At 42.1% G+C, this 20,014-nt stretch overlaps 1 protein-coding gene across 1 annotated transcript in view; it reads right to left on the bottom strand.

The window, feature by feature from the left end:
- The window catches only part of LOC123388156 (contactin-associated protein-like 3), a 148,536-nt gene that overhangs the window by 69,892 nt on the left and 58,630 nt on the right, over positions 1-20,014 (bottom strand). Inside the window, 5 exon segments of the mRNA XM_045067369.1 lie at positions 1,032-1,151; positions 1,153-1,176; positions 2,253-2,437; positions 3,165-3,368; positions 15,771-15,918. Coding sequence (XP_044923304.1) covers positions 1,032-1,151; positions 1,153-1,176; positions 2,253-2,437; positions 3,165-3,368; positions 15,771-15,918 — 681 coding nt within the window.

Below are 20,014 nucleotides of genomic sequence, written 5' to 3'. Positions count from 1 at the left end.
CAACAGTCCAACCCATCTGAGGGGTCCACCTGCTTTGAGATAACATGCTCCTTACTCGCTGACCTGAGTCCCCAGATCCACAGCAGACAGACCACTGGCCTTGGGGTGAGAAGGTCCCAAATGTGCCCAGTCGCCTGTTCGATGCCACATCCACCTCCTGAAGAGTCAAGCAAGTTTTCTGGCAAATCTTTTTCTTTCTTAGGTCACAGGACTGATTTTACTAACCTCCCTTTGTGTATCTGTGGGCCTTGGCCTCCCTTTGCAGAACAATGGGGTGCCCATGAACATCAGCAAACAGGCATCAGATCCCCGAGGCATAGACCCTGAGCACGAAGATGGGGTTTGTGGCCGGCACAACCACGGAGTCTGCCTGGGATGGAGAGACACAGCAGACCACTCCCACCCTTCACTGACCCACTCCTAACCCCTCTGCAAATTGCTGGCCTGGGTAGAAACCCAGCAGTTGGCTTCTGCACAAGAGTCCACCTTCTCCCCAAGTTCCTGGCCTCAAATTAAATTAAGCTCAAATTCCTTTCCAATCCAAATTCATCTCTCGAGTACTGGCCTTTCGAGTGAGTGGCAGGCACTGAGCTAGGAGTTCAGTAACAGGAGAAAGGAGCAAGAGGATATCAATCCCAACAGAGACTCTTCCCCAAAAAGTCTTTATTCAGATGCATTATGACACATTTGTGAAAGCGTGCATCTGTTTCCACACTCCTGTAAAAATTAAGAAGCCGGTGATGGGGATAGAGGAGGGCACTTGTGAGGAGCCCAGGTGGTTCAGGGAATTGCTGAATCCCTGAACTGCACACCAGAAGCTCATACTACACTGTATGTGAGTGACTAGAACTAAAATTTTAAAAAGTTAAATTAAAAAATCAAGTTAATATTTAGTGAATTAAGTCAAATACAAACTAAAAGGTGTACGTGATTGGCACTTTCCCTGCCTTCAGAAGAGGCACATTCTAGCCTGGGTCCATCAGACAAGCTGCAGTTCCCTGCTCCGTGGACCTCGCGTGTAGCTCTCTTACCATGACGAGGATCTGCGGTGTGTGTTTCTTGGACAAATCAATGAGATCCACTCCATTATAGTAGAGATTTTCAAAGCAACCATAAAAGTCTTTTTGTGGGAATGCCACTGATTTTTCTGTGTCCAGGAATCCCCCCAAAGCTGATCTTAGAAAGAAAAAAATGACATAAGTAATATTGTTTAATGATTTTCTGATTGCCTAAAACACGTATTCTCAGCAGTTATAGGATAATTGCCTCCAATCTATCTGGCATTATTTTAACATTAACATGTTAATTTCAGGTGAATTTTTAGACATAGATGTACCAATTCTTTCTTTATTAAATTTAGATAAGTAAGTTAAATACCCCTTCTCACAATTTGCTACTCAAAGGGCTATGTCACTTCAGCTGATAGGGAATGTTGTTTGTTCATTTCCACAGTCACTCTTGATCTGGGTGACAAGGTGGCTAACCATGATAACATTCTACTTTACAAACCTTCCTAGAACCCAGCTTCAGGCTCCAAGTCTTTGCCAGGACACTGCTGATGGGTTAGAATAATGAAGGCATCGATAATCTCATTCATGACCAGGCTCTGCAGCTGGCCTCCTTGGCTGAGGCCACTTACACTAAATGAATGTTGAAATAATCCCCTTTTCTCTGATAAATGTGCTGAGCAGAACTGGCAGAACAAAAGGTGTTCTCCAGTGCCAGTTAGATACATGCGGGCAACATGCCAGAGATGCGTTAAGCCTTTAAATGTCCCTAGAAACAGTACTTTGATTCGCCTGACCATGGCTCTCTTGTTCCTTGAAAAAGCAGGTTGGAATGTAAGGTGCTTACTTCTCCAAGCACCCTGGATTGTTAATTCTGTTTACAATTTCTCTAAAACACAGAGATCTCCTAAGGAATGGGTCACAGCCAACACCAGAGGTAACATGGAAAGCCATCTGGACACATGTATTTTATTGTGCCACCTGTCATACTGATAGCTCTTCATCCACACACTTTCCGAATTCAACAACTACTTCCTCCCAGGGGAGAACTCACACCTATGAGTGATAAAACATCTCAACAATGCGCGTGGGTCTCTCTCTGGGCTGACATCACCCGTGAGAAACGTTTCACCAGAATTCCAAATTACTAGCAATTGGAATTTCTCTGTGTAGAGATATTTTCTTAAAAGGTTATGCTGCGTTTAAATAACAAAATCTGTAATACTTGAAAAGAAATGTTCATACCTTATAATCAAGATCCAAGTAGTCGCACTTGCCCTCGGCCTGGAAATGCTGACTGTGCCTGTCCACGGTGAAGTGGACATGGGTGTTTCCAAGCTCGATAAGGACAGAATGCCAGTGCTCATCATCCAGCAGGCTGCCCAGGGTGAGGGTCGCATGGGCATCAGAGGAGGGCAGGTTAGCATGGCCTACAAGGACAGGCAAAGCAAATGAACCACCCCATCCAACCCGGTACCATGGCTGCTGTGTGGGAGGCCAACTCAGTACCGTGGCTGCCCTGTGTGAGGCCAACTCAGTACCAGGCTGCCCTGTGAGAGGTCAACATGTCCCCCAGTCACTTTCCTTGCACACTTCTATCCGGAGAACTGGTCAACTGCCTTTACCTCAGCCTCATGTACAACCTTCTCTCACTCAGGAATGATTTCTTCTACCTTTCTTGTGTTTATTATTGTTAATTATTGCATTTTTTGGTTTTCTTGGAAGTATCTTCTTCCAAGAACCTCATGAAGCACATGGCCTCATGGCTCCTGAGAACCTTACAGAGAGCACCACCTCACAGTTTCAGGGATCCACCCCTTGTCTTTACAATATTATCAGGATATTTACTGAACATGCACAAATGTTTACTGAACATGCTAATCGAGCTATAACACTTGTTACAGTAAAGTACATTCAGGATACATGGGTGTTCCCTATAGTACACCTCAACTGTGGAGCAACCATGCTTCCATTTGCCCAGACCATTCTGTTTCATGCCTCTTGCTCCAGAGTAATTATTTCTAGGGTCTTCTTTCTTTCTTGAAAGTGTTCTGGTTTCAGGATAAATTAGCTACTTAACTGTGAAAAACTAAGCATAAAAAGATACTTCCATCTAAAGAGGTATATTTTTGAAAACACCCACTGGGAACTTTTTACCTGAATTAAGCAATAAGATGAGCTTTCCTCTAACTAACTGCAGGGTGACATGTTTGCCGTTTTGTCCTTCTCTGTGGAGTAGAATCCCATCAGTCTGCCTGGTTTTAAATTTCAAAGAAATAACATCTTTTGCTGGACTCATGGATTTCTGATTAAACGTGTATAGCAAGAAGCTTTTCCCATCAAAGTTAACCATCTCGGATCCTATAGCGGGAGAAATTAGAAAATAATCTAAGTATAATACATCTTTACTCATGCACTGAATTGAGCAAATTGACACAAACACACGGAAACATAATATATCTCCAGTCTGTTTAGTGCAGAGGGGAAAAAACGGTGCTGCCCATCCACCCCAATACCCATAGTTGAGATCCCTAACCTCTACTCTTTGCCTTTTCTGACATTTTCCATAACATATATCAACTAGAAATACTTCTGCTGACGAAGTCCAATTGCTTCTGCCTTTATACTGGCCACTTCTCATCCTGTAGACAACAAAGATTGGTAAAACAGTTGAAGTCACTCCCCACAGTGGCACATCATGGCCACGAAGTTGCCATTGTCCCTCAGCACTCTGATAGTCTTATTTTTCCCACTATCAAGGTCACTTGCATTCTCTTTATTGAAAAAGTTATATTTTGTCATAAATGTAAAAAGAACACTGGCAACCAAAGACAGAACAGGAGACATACAAAGGGATTCATACTACCCAGAAGAATCTCTTGTATTTCTCATTTTTCACAAGTAAAAAGACAAGATGTTACTGTCCTTAAAAAGTAAAAAACCGTATGATTTTACTCATACATGGAATCTAAAAACAAAAGAAATGAATAAACAAACAGAAAGCAGAACGAGACCTATAAATGCAGAGAACAAACTGGTGGCTATAAAAGGGGTGGGGTGGGGGATGGGTAAAGTGGGTGATGTGGAGCGGCAGGTTTGGGCTTCCAGTCATGGAGTGAGTGAATAAGTGACAGTGTGAAAGGTATGGCCAGGAAATGAGTCAACGATATTCTGATTGAGTTGCATGGGGATGTGCGGCAGCCACACACGCTGGTGGTAAACATCGGACAACCCGTAAAATCGTTAAATCACCATGTTGTACACCTGATGCTAATGTAACATTGTGTGTACGCTGCACTCAAATATTTGAAAAAGAGGTTTTTTCAAATGTGTGTGTGCAAAAAATGAAGGTGCATAAGGAAGACAAAGAAACAGGAAGCTGATGACTTCTGAGATGATGATACGACATTGGGTTTATTTAACTTCACAAAAGCCTGGGGCCAATGTAAACTAGGATCTACATTTCATTCTGACAAACTAAAATGTTTACAGTAAACCCCTTACATTTACAACTCTAAGGAATCCTTTATTTCATGCAGCCACCTTTTGAAAATTCAGGAGTTTGATTCCGGTTCCCATACATGGTAGAAAATATATAAACACAGCAGTGTGTCTAAAAATCATGGAAACAAGCAATTACTCTCCATTGCATAGTTAAATATATCCCTTTATCAAATTTGAATGAATTGTCCTCGCATTTTAGGTGAGCACAGATCTGGCCCCATCCCAGAACTGCGACTCTGCTGGCCTGGGGTGGGACCTGAGAGTCTGCTTTTCTAACGTGTCCCCTAGTGATGTTGACGATGTCGATGCTGCTGGTCTGGTAACTGCATATGAGAACCACTGCTCTACAGAACCTAGATTATATTTCTTGGAACATTACCCTCAGGCAAAATGGAGTAGTGAAAAATTTACTGGATTTATAGATACACAAAAGAATGGGCTGAAAATCCTTTTGTTGTAATGCTTTTCGTTTCCTCTCCAGTGAGATCCCTAACACTTGTACCTAGAACAATCAACCACAAGCTAATCATCATATTCTATCTTACAAGGCACATTTAACATGTGTTTTGACAGGTTCTCTAATCCTAGAAGGGGACTGAGTTATAATCTAAAGATGTCATCAATGGAGTAAAACAAAATCACTTCAAACAACATATCTTGTAGTAGTCCTGGTGGTTTCATTCAAATCTTAAATGGTAACAAATGTAAGCTCAGTGGAGAGGAGTTAAAACAGCACAGATAAAAATGAGGAATTTCTTTCAGAAGTCTGGAATGTGAGGCTTCTTTCTCTTCATCTGAAATGACCCACATCACTCTGCAGCCTGTATGGCCCCATGAGCTAATTTTTAAAGGTCCGTTAAAAAAAAAAAAAAAAAAAAGAAAGAAGAAGAATTGTAGCAGAGAACACAGGTGCCCACAGACCTAAAATGTGTGCTGTCTGGCCCTTTACAGAGCCTGTCATCCTACATTCAGCAACATTAGCCAGTGATCCTTTCTGAGCCAGATTCCTGACTGCTTACAGGTGGCCGTGATAAGAACCAGCTCACTGCAAGACATGTGGCAATCCTTCTTCAATTTAAATATTAAAACCCTATTTTAGATGGGAAATCACAAATTTAATAATTTTTTTTGATCTGCCTGTTGCATAATTCAATACACTTTGTTTGTGGTCTTTCATGAATCTATATTTATGAAGTCAAAAAATAGGTAAATATTATGGCTCCTGTGGAATATCACAGAAGACTGGTTTTATACGGACCATCTTCCATAGCTTCAGACCCTGCCCTGGCAGTGATTTGGCTTTGGAAAATACAGTTTTGTTATTAAAAGGCCATTTCCCCCCATATTCCCTTCCTCCCCTACACCCACACTGCCCTGACTTAATTTCCATTTGTTCCCACAAGTACACTTTCTTTTCATTTAACAGGGGTGTAACACCCACGAGGTGCTGGGATGAAACACAAGAGGACAGACATGGCTTGGCCTTCCCAGAGCTGACAGTGCTCCCCTCACCTTCTCACTCCAGCTATCATAAGAAGAACACATTTCACCAGGAATAGACTCGTCTTACTGTGGTCTGCTTAGGAAACTAGAGACAAGGAAGCTCACAGTCAGGAAGGAGGAAGTGGAGCATGGGAGAGGTCTTCTCTGGGGAAGTGTCTGGAAAGAAAGAGGGTAAGACCTTACCCATCATATGGCATGTGTCACACGGAATTTACCGATAGGCACCTAAAAACAGCCAACATGGTTCAAACAATGGGCTATACTGTTGATCAAGAAGCCCCCTCATGATAAATGTGAAGTCCATGTGATAAGTAAGAGTGCACTCTGTCACAAAGATGACTTACAATGGGAATGTGTGGACTGGAAACTCAGTTTCAGGCCTCGTCAAAAAGAATCAATTCTAAAGAATGTTGTTCACTTACAAAGGTTCATGAGTCATTCTGAATATCTGAAAATAAATGGACATGTCACTAAACATAACATGACATTTTTAAACATGTGTCACTCATACACCATTTTTAAAGACAATATATTTTTTTCAAAGATTGTATTTATTTGACAGACAGAGATCACAAGAAGACAGAGAGGCAGGCAGAGAGAGAGGAGGAAGCAGGCTCTCCCCACTGAGCAGAGAGCCCGATGTGGGGCTTGATCCCAGAACCCTGGGATCATGAAGTGAGCTGAAGTCAGAGGCTTAACCCACTGACCTTCCCTGGTGCCCCAAAGCAATAGATATTTTTTTTAATTAAACCAAAACATTGTATTCTGGGACAGAGAAGACTTAGCTCAGTGAGATTGCAGGGGCTAGCTCTCCAAGCACGGATGGGGGACAGCCCATCTGTAGGAGAGGTTCCCTCACCTTCATGCCCATGCTGGTGATAGCCATCAAAATATAGCGCCAGTTAATAAAACCAAATTATAAAATAAAATCATATAAATTGGAAAAACACTTTGAATTTTCAATGAAGCATCATATCACATTTTCCATTTTGGAATGAAGGTTCTGCATTCTTGCAATGGACAAAACTACTGGCTCCCACTTTGATTCATAATACGTGGACCTCCATCTCAAGTACCCCAATAATTTAATTATATACAGGGAGAAAGCCATGAGTTCCAAGGAGTGCGGTTTCAATACCAAGGCAGAATGCTTTGCTTTCTCCTCCTCCCTGGATTTCTGCTGCTCTCTTTTTCATTGGTATTTCTTTTGAAAAATTTTAACTTTTACCCTTGGTTTTTTAGGTTATCTAATATATATAATTTCTTTTTATATTTTTTTATTCGGAACCTCTTTTTATCGCCTTTCTCTCCCCTTACGATTTGGATCTCTTCTGATTTGATTTTTCTTGTTGACAGCATTTTACTTGCACTCTTACTTTCCCCCCTTATCTGGACAAAATGACAAGGCGGACAAGGAGGCTCGAAGGCTAGGGACCTAAAATGTGGTAATATGTCAGATCTAGTGAATTTGCCAGGCTCGAAAAAGGCAAGGAAGATATTAGAGAAACCCTCTCGGGAGATATAAAAGCCCTTTCCTGAGAAATAAAAGAACTAAAATCTAACCAAGTTGAAATAAAAAAAGCTATTAATGAGGTGCAATCAAAAATGGAGGCTCTCACTGCTAGGATAAATGAAAGAATTAGTGATATAGAAGAACAAATGACAGAGAATAAAGAAGCTGAGTAAAAGAGGGACAAACAGCTACTGGACCACGAGGAGAGAATTTGAGAGATAAGTGACACCATAAGAAGAAACATTAGAATAATTGGGATTCCAGAAAAAGAAGAAAGAGAGAGGGGAGCAGAAGATATACTGGAGAGAATTATTGGGGAGAATTGCCCCAATATGGCAAAGGGAACAAGCATCAAAATTCAGGAGGTTCAGAGAATGCCCCTCAAGGTCAATAAGAATAGGCCCACACCCTGTCACCTTATAGTAAAATTTACAAGTCTTAGTGACAAAGAGAAAATCCTGAAAGCAGCACGGGAAAAGAGGTCTGTAACATACAATGGTAAAAATATTAGATTGGCAGCTGACTTATCCACAGAGACCTGGCAGGCCAGAAAGAGCTGGCATGATATTTTCAGAGCACTAAACAAGAAAAACATGCAGCCAAGAATACTATATCCAGCTAGGCTATCATTAAAAATAGAAGGAGAGATTAAAAGCTTCCAGGATAAACAAAAACTGAAAGAATTTGCAAACACCAAACCAGCTCTACAGGAAATATTGAAAGGGGTCCTCTAAGCAAAGAGAGAGCCTACAAGTGGTAGATCAGTAAGGAACAGAGACAATATACAGTAACAGTCACCTTACAGGCAATACAATGACACTAAATTCAATCTCTCAATAGTTACCCTGAATGTTAATGGGCTAAATGCCCCAATCAAAAGACACAGGGTATCAGAATGGAAAAAAAAAATCTATATGTTGCCTCCAAGAAACTCATTTTAAGCCCTAAGACATCTCCAGATTTAAAGTGAGGGGGTGGAAAAGAATTTACCATGCTAATGGACATCAGAAGAAAGCAGGAGTGGCAATCCTTATATCATATCAATTAGATTTTAAGCCAAAGACTATAATAAGAGATGAGGAAGGACACAATATCATACTCAAAGGGTCTGTCCAACAAGAAGATCTAATAATTTTAAATATCTATGCCCCCAACGTGGGAGCAGCCAACTATATAAACCAATTAATAGCAAAATCAAAGAAACACATCAACAATAATACAATAATAGTAGGGGACTTTAACACTCCCCTCACTGAAATGGACAGATCTTCCAAGCAAAAGATCAGCAAGGATATAAAGGCCTTAAACGACACACTGGATCAGATGGACATCACAGATATATTCAGAACATTTCATCCCAACGCAACAGAATACAAATTCTTCTCTAGTGCACATGGAACATTCTCCAGAATAGATCACATCCTCGGTCCTAAATCAGGACTCAACCGGTATCAAAAGATTGGGATCATTCCCTGCATATTTTCAGACCACAATGCTCTAAAGCTAGAACTCAACCACAAAAGGAAGTTTGGAAAGAACCCAAATACATGGAGACAAAACAGCATCCTTCTAAAGAATGAATGTGTCAACCGGGATATTAAAGAAGATTTGAAAAAAATCATGGAAACAAATGATAATGAAAATACAATGGTTCAAAATCTGTGGGACACAACAAAGGCAGTCCTGAGAGGAAAATATATAGTGGTATAAGCCTTTCTCAAGAAACAAGAAAGGTCTCAGGTACACAACCTAAGGTTACCTCCACCTAAAGGAGCTGGAGAAAGAACAAGAAAGAAACCCTAAGCCCAGCAGGAGAAGAGAAATCATAAAGATCAGAGCAGAAATCAATGAAATAGAAACCAAAAAGACAATAGAGCAAATCAACGAAACTAGGAGCTGTTTCTTTGAAAGAAATAATAAAATTGATAAACCCCTGGCCAGAATTATCAAAAAGAAAAGAGAAAGGACCCAAATAAATAAAATCATGAATGAAAGAGGAGAGATCACAACTAACACCAAAGAAATACAAACTATTATAAGAACATACTATGAGCAACTCTACGCCAACAAATTTGACAATCTGGAAGAAATGGATGCATTCCTAGAAACATATAAACTGCCACAACTGAACCAGGAAGAAGTAGAAAGCCTGAACAGACCCATAACCAGTAAGGAGATTGAAACAGTCATTAAAAATCTCCAAACAAACAAAATCCCAGGGCCAGACGGCTTCCCAGGGGAATTCTACCAAACATTTAAAGAAGAACTAATTCCTATTCTCCTGAAACTGTTCCAAAAAATAGAAATGGAAGGAAAAATTCCAAAATCATTTTATGAGGCCAGCATCACCTTGATCCCAAAACCAGAAAAGGATCCCATCAAAAAAGAGAGCTATAGGCCAATATGCTTGATGAACACAGATGCGAAAATTCTCACCAAAATACTAGCCAATAGGATTCAACAGTACACTAAAAGGATTATTCACCACGACCAAGTGGGATTTATTCCAGGGCTGTAAGGTTGGTTCAACATCCGCAAATCAGTCAATGTGATACAACACATCAATAAAAGAAAGAACAAGAACCATATGATACTCTCTATAGATGCTGAAAAAGCATTTGTCAAAGTACAGCATCCCTTCCTGATCAAAACTCTTCAACGTGTAGGGATAGAGGGCACATACCTCAATATCATCAAAGCCATCTATGAAAAACCCACCACAAATATCATTCTCAATGGAGGAAAACTGAAAGCTTTTCTGCTAAGGTCAGGAACACGGCAGGGATGTCATTATCACCACTGCTATTCAACATAGTACTAGAAGTCCTAGCCTCAGCAATCAGACAAGAAAAGGAAATTAAAGGCATCCAAATCGGCAAATAAAAAGTCAAATTATCACTCTTCGCAGATGATATGATACTATATGTGGAAACCCAAAATACTCCACTCCAAAACTGCTAGAACATATACAGGAATTCAGTAAAGTGTCAGGATATAAAATCAATGCACAGAAATCAGTTGCATTTCTCTACACAAACAGTAAGACAGAAGAAAGGGAAATTAAGGAGTCCATCCCATTTACAATTGCACCCAAAACCATAAGATACCTAGGTATAAACCTAACCAAAGAGGCACAGAATCTATACTCAGAAAACTATAAAGTACTCATGAAAGAAATTGAGGAAGACACAAAGAAATGGAAAAATGTTCCATGCTCCTGGATTGGAAGAATAAATATTGTGAAAATGTCTATGCTACCTAAAGCAATCTATACATTTAATGCAATTCCTATCAAAGTACCATCCATCTTTTTCAGAGAAATGGAACAAATAATTCTAAAATTTATATGGAACCAGAAAAGACCTCGAATAGCCAAAGGGATATTGAAAAAGAAAGCCAACGTTGGTGGCATCACAATTCCGGACTTCAAGCTCTATTACAAAGCTGTCATCATCAAGACCGCATGGTACTGGCACAAAAAGACACATAGATCAATGGAACAGAATAGAGAGCCCAGAAATAGACCCTCAACTCTATGGTCAACTAATCGTCGACAAAGCAGGAAAGAATGTCCAATGGAAAAAAGACAACCTCTTCAATAAATAGTGTTGGGAAAATTGGACAGCCACATGCAGAAAAATGAAATTGGACCATTTCCTTACACCACACATGAAAATAGACTCAAATGGATGAAGGACCTCAATGTGCGAAAGGAATCCATCAAAATCCTTGAGGAGAACACAGGCAGTAACCTCTTCGACCTCAGCCACAGCAACATGTTCCTAGGAACAACGCAAAAGGCAAGGGAAGCAAGGGCAAAAATGAACTATTGGGATTTAATCAAGATCAAAAGCTTTTGCACAGCAAAGGAAACAGTTAACAAAATCAAAAGACAACTGACAGAATGGGAGAAGATATTTGCAAATGACATATCAGATAAAGGACTAGTGTCCAGAATCTATAAAGAACTTAGCAAACTCAACAGCCAAAGAACTAATAATCCAATCAAGAAATGGGCAGAGGACATGAGCAGACATTTCTGCAAAGAAGACATCCAGATGGCCAATAGACACATGAAAAAGTGCTCCATATCACTGGGCATCAGGGAAATACAAATCAAAACCACAATGAGATATCACCTCACACCAGTCAGAATGGCTAAAATCAACAAGTCAGGAAATGACAGATGCTGGCGAGGATGCGGAGAAAGGGGAACCCTCCTACACTGTTGGTGGGAATGCAAGCTGGTGCAGCCACTCTGGAAAAGAGCATGGAGGTTCCTCAAAGTGTTGAAAATAGAACTGCCCTATGACCCAGCAATTGCACTACTGGGTATTTACCCTATAGATACAAATGTAGTGATCCAAAGGGGCACGTGCACCCGAATGTTTATAGCAGCAATGTCCACAATAGCCAAACTACGGAAAGAACCTAGATGTCCATCAACAGATGAATGAATCAAGAAGATGTGGTATATATACACAATGGAATACTATGCAGCCATCAAAAGAAATGAAATCTTGCCATTTGTGACAACATGGATGGAACTAGAGCATATCATGCTTAGTGAAATAAGTCAAGCAGAGAAAGACAACTATCATATGATCTCCCTGATATGAGGAAGTGGTGATGCAACATGGGGGCTTAAGTGGGTAGGAGAAGAATCAGTGAAACAAGATGGGATTGGTAGGGAGTCAAACCATAAGTGACTCTTAGTCTTACAAAACAAACTGAGGGTTGCTGGGGGGAGGGGGGTTGGGAGAGGGGGGGGTGGATGGACATTGGGGAGGGTATGTGCTTTGGTGAAAGCTGTGAACTGTGTAAACCTGGCGATTCACAGACCTGTACCCCTGGGGATAAAAATTCATGTTTATAAAAAAATAAAAAATTAAAAGAAAAAAAAAGTTAAGTGTGATGCTAAGAGTTTTTATTCAAATAAAAATATTTTAGAGTTGGTTATTTGTATTAATTATGGACATTTAAATTTTTATTATATTTATATTACATATATATTTATATTTATAGAAATATATAAATATCAGGGATGTTTTGAGGTTGCTAAACAAAACCTATAAATTTCTGCTGTAACAGTCAGTACATTTTTAAAATAAACACAATATTTTAATTTTTTTTACTAGGCTCCATGCCCAGTGTGGAGCCCAACATGAAACTTGAACTCATGACCCTGAGATGGAGACCTGAGCTGAGATCAAGTGTCGGTTGCTTAACTGACTAAGCCCCCCAGATGCCCCAGATAAACACAATGTTTTAAAATGGCCAATTACATGTTTTACTCCCAATTTTATTTTCATGCCTGACTTGACACAGGACCAGTGTGCCACGGGGATGACTGGTAGGTCCCCATGGTGTTGGCCATTCTGTGCCTACATAGTCCATATTCCCAAGGACTCATGCATTCCTTTCCTCCCTCTTCTCTCCTTCTGTCCTCCCCTCCTTCTCTCTCTCTTCCTTTATTCAGACAAACAACACACTAATGAACAGAAGACGACATTACACCACCACAGGATTGGACTAGTACAAGCTCAAGGGAATGCTTGAAAAGACACTAACCATGAACACAGGGGTCAAAGTGTAAAAGAAGGAGCAGAAGATGTCCCAGGGAAGAATAACGGTCAAGAAAGAAATAAAGGAGGACCTGGGGCCAGTGTCAGTGTCTGTCGCTTACAGAGTCCCATGTCAAGGATATCAACGTGAAACTGATCAGAGTGTGTAAATGTTACTGAAAATTTAAGAAAGTGGAGGACACCCAAACAGAAACCTTTTCAGAGTGGGATACAAAACCTAGAGCAAGTCCATGGGAATATGGCCCTGGACGCCCCTCTTCCTCAGGGCTGCTGGAGGGGTCATGGGACTCTAAGAAGACTTCATGTACACACCACGTGCAGTCTAGGAGTTGGGGGAAAGGAGGGATTTCCAGGTAGAGAATGTGTGTGTGCCACCCCAGGAAGCCATGAAGAATGCCTGGTGTTTTTAGGAACAGCAAATATCATTGTAATTGGAGTTTAAAGAAGTGAAACCAAAGAGAGAATCTGCATCTATAATGCTCCCAGACATTATATGCCACGATAAGCAATCTGGACATTTTCTCAGTTTCAAGAGAGCAGTGAAAGTAGAGATGGGGGGGCAACAATTAGTACTTTGGGCTATAAATCATATCATATACAATTACTATCAAAAACAAAAGTGCAAAGCTCTACACTTGAACAATTGCTCTTATTAATAGTAAGAATGAAGACAAAACAGAAGCTCCACTAGTAAGCCATGGATGCCGCATAGTTTTGGGAGTTGCTGTGACTGTTTTCGGTCCATGGTTTTAAGCTAGGAGCCCCCTGTGGCGCACAGCTCATGTTTGCTGACTTTAGGGTGCACGCAGGTTTGATCTCCCTGGGACTGACCTCTCTCCCAAGGAGGTAGTACAGCCTCACAAAGAACATCAAGCTAATGGCAAATCACCATCAAAGACCTTATTCTCCTTTAAAGTCAGTAACCCGAAGAGTAATGGGAGGAAGGAGAAGCTGATTTTATGGCATCAAAGAGAAAACGGAGTATTGGGTGTTCCAGGCGCTTGCCTCACTGAGCATGTTCATAGATCTCAGACACAAAAGGAGGGAAGGCGATGGCCCATGGAAAGAGGGGGGAAAGGGTGGGCAGCATCGTGAAACCATCTCCAGTGAATGCTGCATGGAAAGGCCAACATGGAGACAGGTTTGGAAAGCAGAGCCCATCTGAGCTCAGGAAGACGGTGGAGCTGAGGCTGAAGGGGACCCTTGAATGTAGGATGGGGTCGCTTCAAGAGATGGTGATCCCTACCTCCAGAAGGTCTCCCTGCCTGTGGGATCAGCAAAGGGGGGATGGTATCCTTGCTTTGCAGTGGCTCCCTGTGCCCAACAGCGCCCACACCCTCCCAGACCCCGAGACCACAGAAGCCCAGAGTCCCACAGCAACTGTGTGCATGCTCCTGCTTTCCTCTCTCCAGAAGCCCCTCCCTACCCCAGCTCACTCCACAAGCCCTTCACTCTGAAAACTGACTGACCTCCCTCCTCCCTAGGCCCCAGGACCATGTTCCAATATTTCACATTTGTTTTGTACAAATTTTATGACTTCTCATAAAATCCTGATGAAGAAAACCAATCATTTTATAAGAGCCCCCTACATCCAGTCCCTAACACAGTTCTTTGCAAATAGCAAGTATCCGATAAATTCTGACATGGCACGAGAGGGAACAAAGAAATGAAAGCCTGTATAATATAGTAGTTATGAAAAACAAACTTGGGGGGAAGACAGAGTTTTTAAATCCTAGGTCCAGTATGGAATAGCTCTCACACATCTCCATGTCTTCACAGTCAAGTTCTTCTCCCTCGAGGCCATACCAGATCCATCTGGCTGGTGTGGTTGTTGAATGAGAAAATGTCTGCTAGGTAGGATATGACATATTAAACATTCCACCTTTGACAGATCTCACTGACACTTTTCAGCAAAGCTAATGCTCTGATCAGGTATGAAATGAAGTGTGACCAAAAACCAAGCCTCCCATGATGTTCCCACCCAACATACTCTTTGGGTTATTCTCAGTTTTCTAGAAATTTTTCTTTAATATTTTTTCTTTTTGTACTCATTAAAAAAATTCCAGTATATTCCAAATCATCAAAATGGCAATGGTAGAGTCAATTTACCCACAGACATCACTGAATGCATTTCTGCTTGTGTTCACGCTCACATTCGCTGTGACTTTTGTCCCTCTGCTCATCAGTGGGGAAAAGAGGGAAGGCACAATACATAAGTGATGTTCAAACAAGGGTTCACATCAAGGAAAGTGGGGATTTGAGCAGTGAATATGTGAGAAGCCCAGAGTCATTTTGGATTATGGGGAAACAAGATCACCGGCTGTCGCCTGCGTCCCCACACCAGGGTCACCTCAGTGCCCAAGAACGGCACCATTCACCACAGTGAATTGCTGTGGTTGACTTGGACCTCATTGTTTGGATGACACACCACTCTAAAACAGGTACCCTGCTCTCTCCTGGGAATCTCGGATTCTAAGGCTCAGTTTGGGTCCACCTCTATGTTTACCTAAAGGAACTACAGACAGCAATATCCAGGCTTTCCACAAAAACACACAGAGATGCCTAAAAAGTTAGAAACAAGTCAAGTTCTGTTTTCAGCCTGGCCATGAGAGCATGTCCCTCTGTCACTGATTTTGGGGCCGGGTAAACAGCACTTACGGTATGTGCATCCATGCACTTCTATCCTCATTCCAATCCTGCCTTTGGGGCTCCAGGCTAAGGGGAGGAAGCGCAGGAACCTGGCTTCGAAGGGAGGCTGCAGTTGGTAATGCACCACGCTGTCTGCATTTGTGTTTCCTGGAAAACTCTGGGAGAGAACGGAGAAAGGATCAGTGTGTCTGCAGAACTTGGAGCTCCAGGCTCTTCTCCTGTGGGTTAGGGACAGAAGCTTCACTCTGTTCTTATGCAAAAGCCTGCCTGCTTTATAGAAAGTCTGCTAATGTTTAAGAGGGATGTGACAACTTTTTCTCAGGGCCAGGATTAGTCACCATTGTTCTAAGCTTTCCTTATTTGCAGAGTGATTTACATTTCAGCAGCACCATTAAGCTGGCTGGAAACCTGCCACCCTTGAAGGTTTGTTCTTCCCCTAAAGCGTTTCCCTCATCTCTAAGCAGCGAGGATGGCTCTCATGCAACCCCACATCCAAGGCAATCAAGCACTATGTTAACTTGCTGTCCCTGCAGGAAGAACCCTCAACTCGGTATGAGCACTGGGAGGGACCTATACAGGGTTCTAGTTCCAAACCCTTCATTTATAAAGGCAAAACCAAAGTCCAAGAAAGTAGAAAGAGTCTGCAGAGGTAGGACAGCAGCTACCCAGCATGGCCACAACTAGATTCTGGGCTTTGGATTTCAATCGCAGTGTTCTTAGCGTGCGGTCAGGTTGCCCCCAAGTTAGCCACATTTCCAGAGCACTGGGGAGACCCACAGGACAGAGGGGTGCCCTTGCCCGGACACAGGCACCTGGCCTCAGGCTTGAAGGGGTCAACATGAGTATAATGGATGTTGTTACAGGGGATGAGCGACTCATTTCTCACTGCGTTGATTTCATATGCAGATCAGCATATGGGGAAACCCAAAAAAGGGTGATGCTCACATATGCACACATCGATCATATCACTAATGATTTAATCTATTTTAGACAGCTCTGTTGCTAATGATTTGCTCAGTTTTTCAAAGGTAACACATACATGTGAGAAGAATCAGAGAACAAAGCACAGACTCCAACACCAGGAAGTGCATCCCCATGCAGCCTTTCTGCCCTGACCTGCAACCTCTATTGAATGCTCCTGAAGTGCTCCATACTTGCGTCCAGGAAGAAAAAGGTGGGTGGGCTTCTGATGACATGGACTTAGTTACCCCTGTTGGTGAATCCATTCCCCTCACCCCCACAGTCCTGACTACCTTAGCATTAACTCCTGAACAGTGATCTTCCAGAAGCTGATGTGTGAGTCACAGGACAACAGCTCTTGTGTAGACAATTTTCGTCTACGAAGTCCCCTGAGACACTGGGCTCCTCTGTCCTGCCACCTGGGCCCCATAACCTCCACTAGCCTCCTTCATACAAGGATTTCACTGGGCTCTTCCTGCTCTGGGCATTTCGGTGTCTGCCCCTGACACTGTACACCCCCTTTTTAAAACTAATTCCATCGACTCTTCCTCAGATTGTCCATCAGTTTTCCTAGAAGACCTATGCAACAGCAAAGCCATAACAACCTAAGGTTTTCCAATCGTAACACAGTGTCTTAGCAGAAAATGCTGCCCCATCCAAGGACCTTACTGGTCTATGCTCTGAAAACAAACAGAGCCCCTGCCATGGTGTTTCTCTTCTAAAAACCTATGTCAACTGGTACATCTACCTCAATGCTATCAGTTCTTTGGAACCCCCTGTCAAAAGTTCAAGTTCTACATTCTTTGATCTCTCCAAGTTTTATCAGCCAGAGGGCCAAAGATATTCCTCATAATACTCCTTCATATAATAGTAATAAAATGAGGGAACAGAAGACTTGACCCTTTCTTTTGCTCCCTTATACCAGAAGGACACACTCCACCTCCCACTGCAGTTAGAAGGGTCATACATATAATGCCACACGGGAGCAAAGCTTATAGTTGGGCCAAAAAGAATGCCCATCTTGTTGTTTTGCTTTGTGAAACCCTAAACCTGGCTTAACATCCAAACCCAACCAAACCAAGCCCAATCACTATTCAGGCTTGTATGCCATGACAAGCAGGTAGGAACAGATGGAACCAAGAACACAGAAAACTCAAATGTGTTATCAGGGCCAGTCTCAGACCCTAAAACACTTCCTCTTGGCTAGTGAATGAAATATCTCTGGAAGCCCTCTGGCCTCTCTCTCTTGCTCAGTGGAAGTGCCATCTTTGTCCAATGTCACCTGTTCTTCAAGGGTTGGCAACCATTACACCAAGAGCAGGCAAACCCTCTCCCATTGCTTCTGTGCTCTGAATGGGAAGTCAGGAATGTGCCCTCCCTGCCCCCAGCTTCCTGCAGGAATTGCAGGCTGGCGTGGATAGGAGTTGCTTTGTACCACATCACCACTGTCCATCACACACTCCTGACTGTTATTACAGGCTCCCAGACCCACTGCCTTCATCCACAAAACCAGCTTGGTCAGCAAACTCTGAAGGTTGAGGAGCTATTACATGAGATAATACCTGACAATCATGTTCCCCCACCTGCCTGCAGGTAGGCGGTTCACAAGCACCAGCCACTGTGGACATGGTCTTGGCTGCCATTTTGGTTATGGTGGGCGCATCTGGGCAGCCTCAACAAATGACCTCATCTGTCCAATTCTGCATCCCGTTCCTTACACTCTGTCTCAGGTTCAAGACCCGAGACGTGCAGATCACCGTCAGCTGCCACATTCACTGTGATGCCAAGGTTATAATTCAACCTCAGAACTGAAGTCCATGTTTATCTGAGGGTAACTGACAAAAACTAGGAAAGGTATTTGAACAAATTGTTTTATTTTCCTTGAATATCATTACTTCCTTCTGAAGCACTTTGTCTGTGGAAGGTAAATTCTGGACACCTTCATTCAGACTGTGTGATGGCAACGCCATATAGCAAAAGGAATTTCTAGTGCTGTTTTAGTGGAATTTAGACAGAATACTATTTAAGGACTACTTCAAGTGGCAATAATATCTGAATAGTCTATGAAAAGAGGAGATTCAGAAGGCACTCTAGGGTGCCTGGGTGGCTCAGTGGGTTAAGCCGCTGCCTTCAGCTCAGGTGATCTCAGGGTCCTGGGATCGAGTCCCACGTCAGGATCTCTGCTCAGCGGGGAGCCTGCTTCCTCCTCTCTCTCTCTCTGCCTGCCTCTCTGCCTACTTGTGATCTCTCAGTCAAATAAATAAATAAAATCTTTAAGAAAAAAAAAGAAGGCACTCTTTAAAACTTCTGAGAATCTGTATACAAAGCATTTGTCACACACAATTTTAATTACATTCAGATATTGGAACATATGTATGTATGTGTGCATAGCTGTGCATGTGACCATGTTAATTCATTCTAATTTTAAGGAACCACATTATTTTTGTCTTACAAAGAACTATCACCAATCCCTTTGGGTAGAAATCAATCATGCATTTCTTTAAAGATATCTTTAAAGAAACAGAAGTTAAATGAAATGACTTTGGCACAAGACAGATCCCTACTAGCATGTCACTCTCACTTTCGTGGCTCATTACTGAAATGATCTCATATATTTTGTTGAAGCTAGTGTTTATCTCTTAAGAGATGGTGTGATCTGTTCCTTGCCATATGTATTTTTGCTTTGTTTTTGCCATATGTATTTTTCCAGAACAGATCTGGGTGAACAGGCCACACAGACTCGCAGGAACGAAGACCCGCTCTGTGTTATAGTAAGTGGAAAGATGAAAATCCCATCTTCCCCATCTCTCGTGATAGGAGTGACCTTGGGGAAGCCAGCATTTTCATGTGTAAAGTAAGAACAAGAAAACCTCTCTTACAGTTTTCATGAGTTAGTGGGAGGAGTTCCATGGGCCCATCTTTCTGGCATCCCTCTTGGCTCGCTAGCATTAAGAAACATACCGATGAGACTCTCCATATGACTGATCCCCAGGAACACTTCATCTGGACACGGACTCAATATCCAGTCACTTTAAATGCATCCCATTGAATCCTTTGTCCACTATTAGGAGCAGATGATGTCTGATGAAGTCTTCCATTTTTCACCTTAGTTAGGTTGAAGGTAACCCAAAGTCCATTGCTTGGGCTCCGCTCACATGCTAGAAACATGTTTCTGAGATAACTTGTTTTAGGAATTGGTGACATTTCTGAAAAGCTGCCAACTCTGCACTGTTTTAGTTAGCAGTCTATGTTAGTAGACTCTAAATCTAGAGAAGGGATCATTGGGAGACTTC

This window comes from Mustela putorius, unplaced genomic scaffold, assembly GCF_011764305.1.
Source record: "Mustela putorius furo isolate JIRA1106 unplaced genomic scaffold, ASM1176430v1.1 tig00003890_pilon_pilon_pilon, whole genome shotgun sequence".
NCBI classification, from domain to species: Eukaryota; Metazoa; Chordata; class Mammalia; order Carnivora; family Mustelidae; genus Mustela; species Mustela putorius.
Note: the sequence above shows the minus strand (reverse complement) of the source record. Positions and strands in the feature narration are given on the sequence as shown.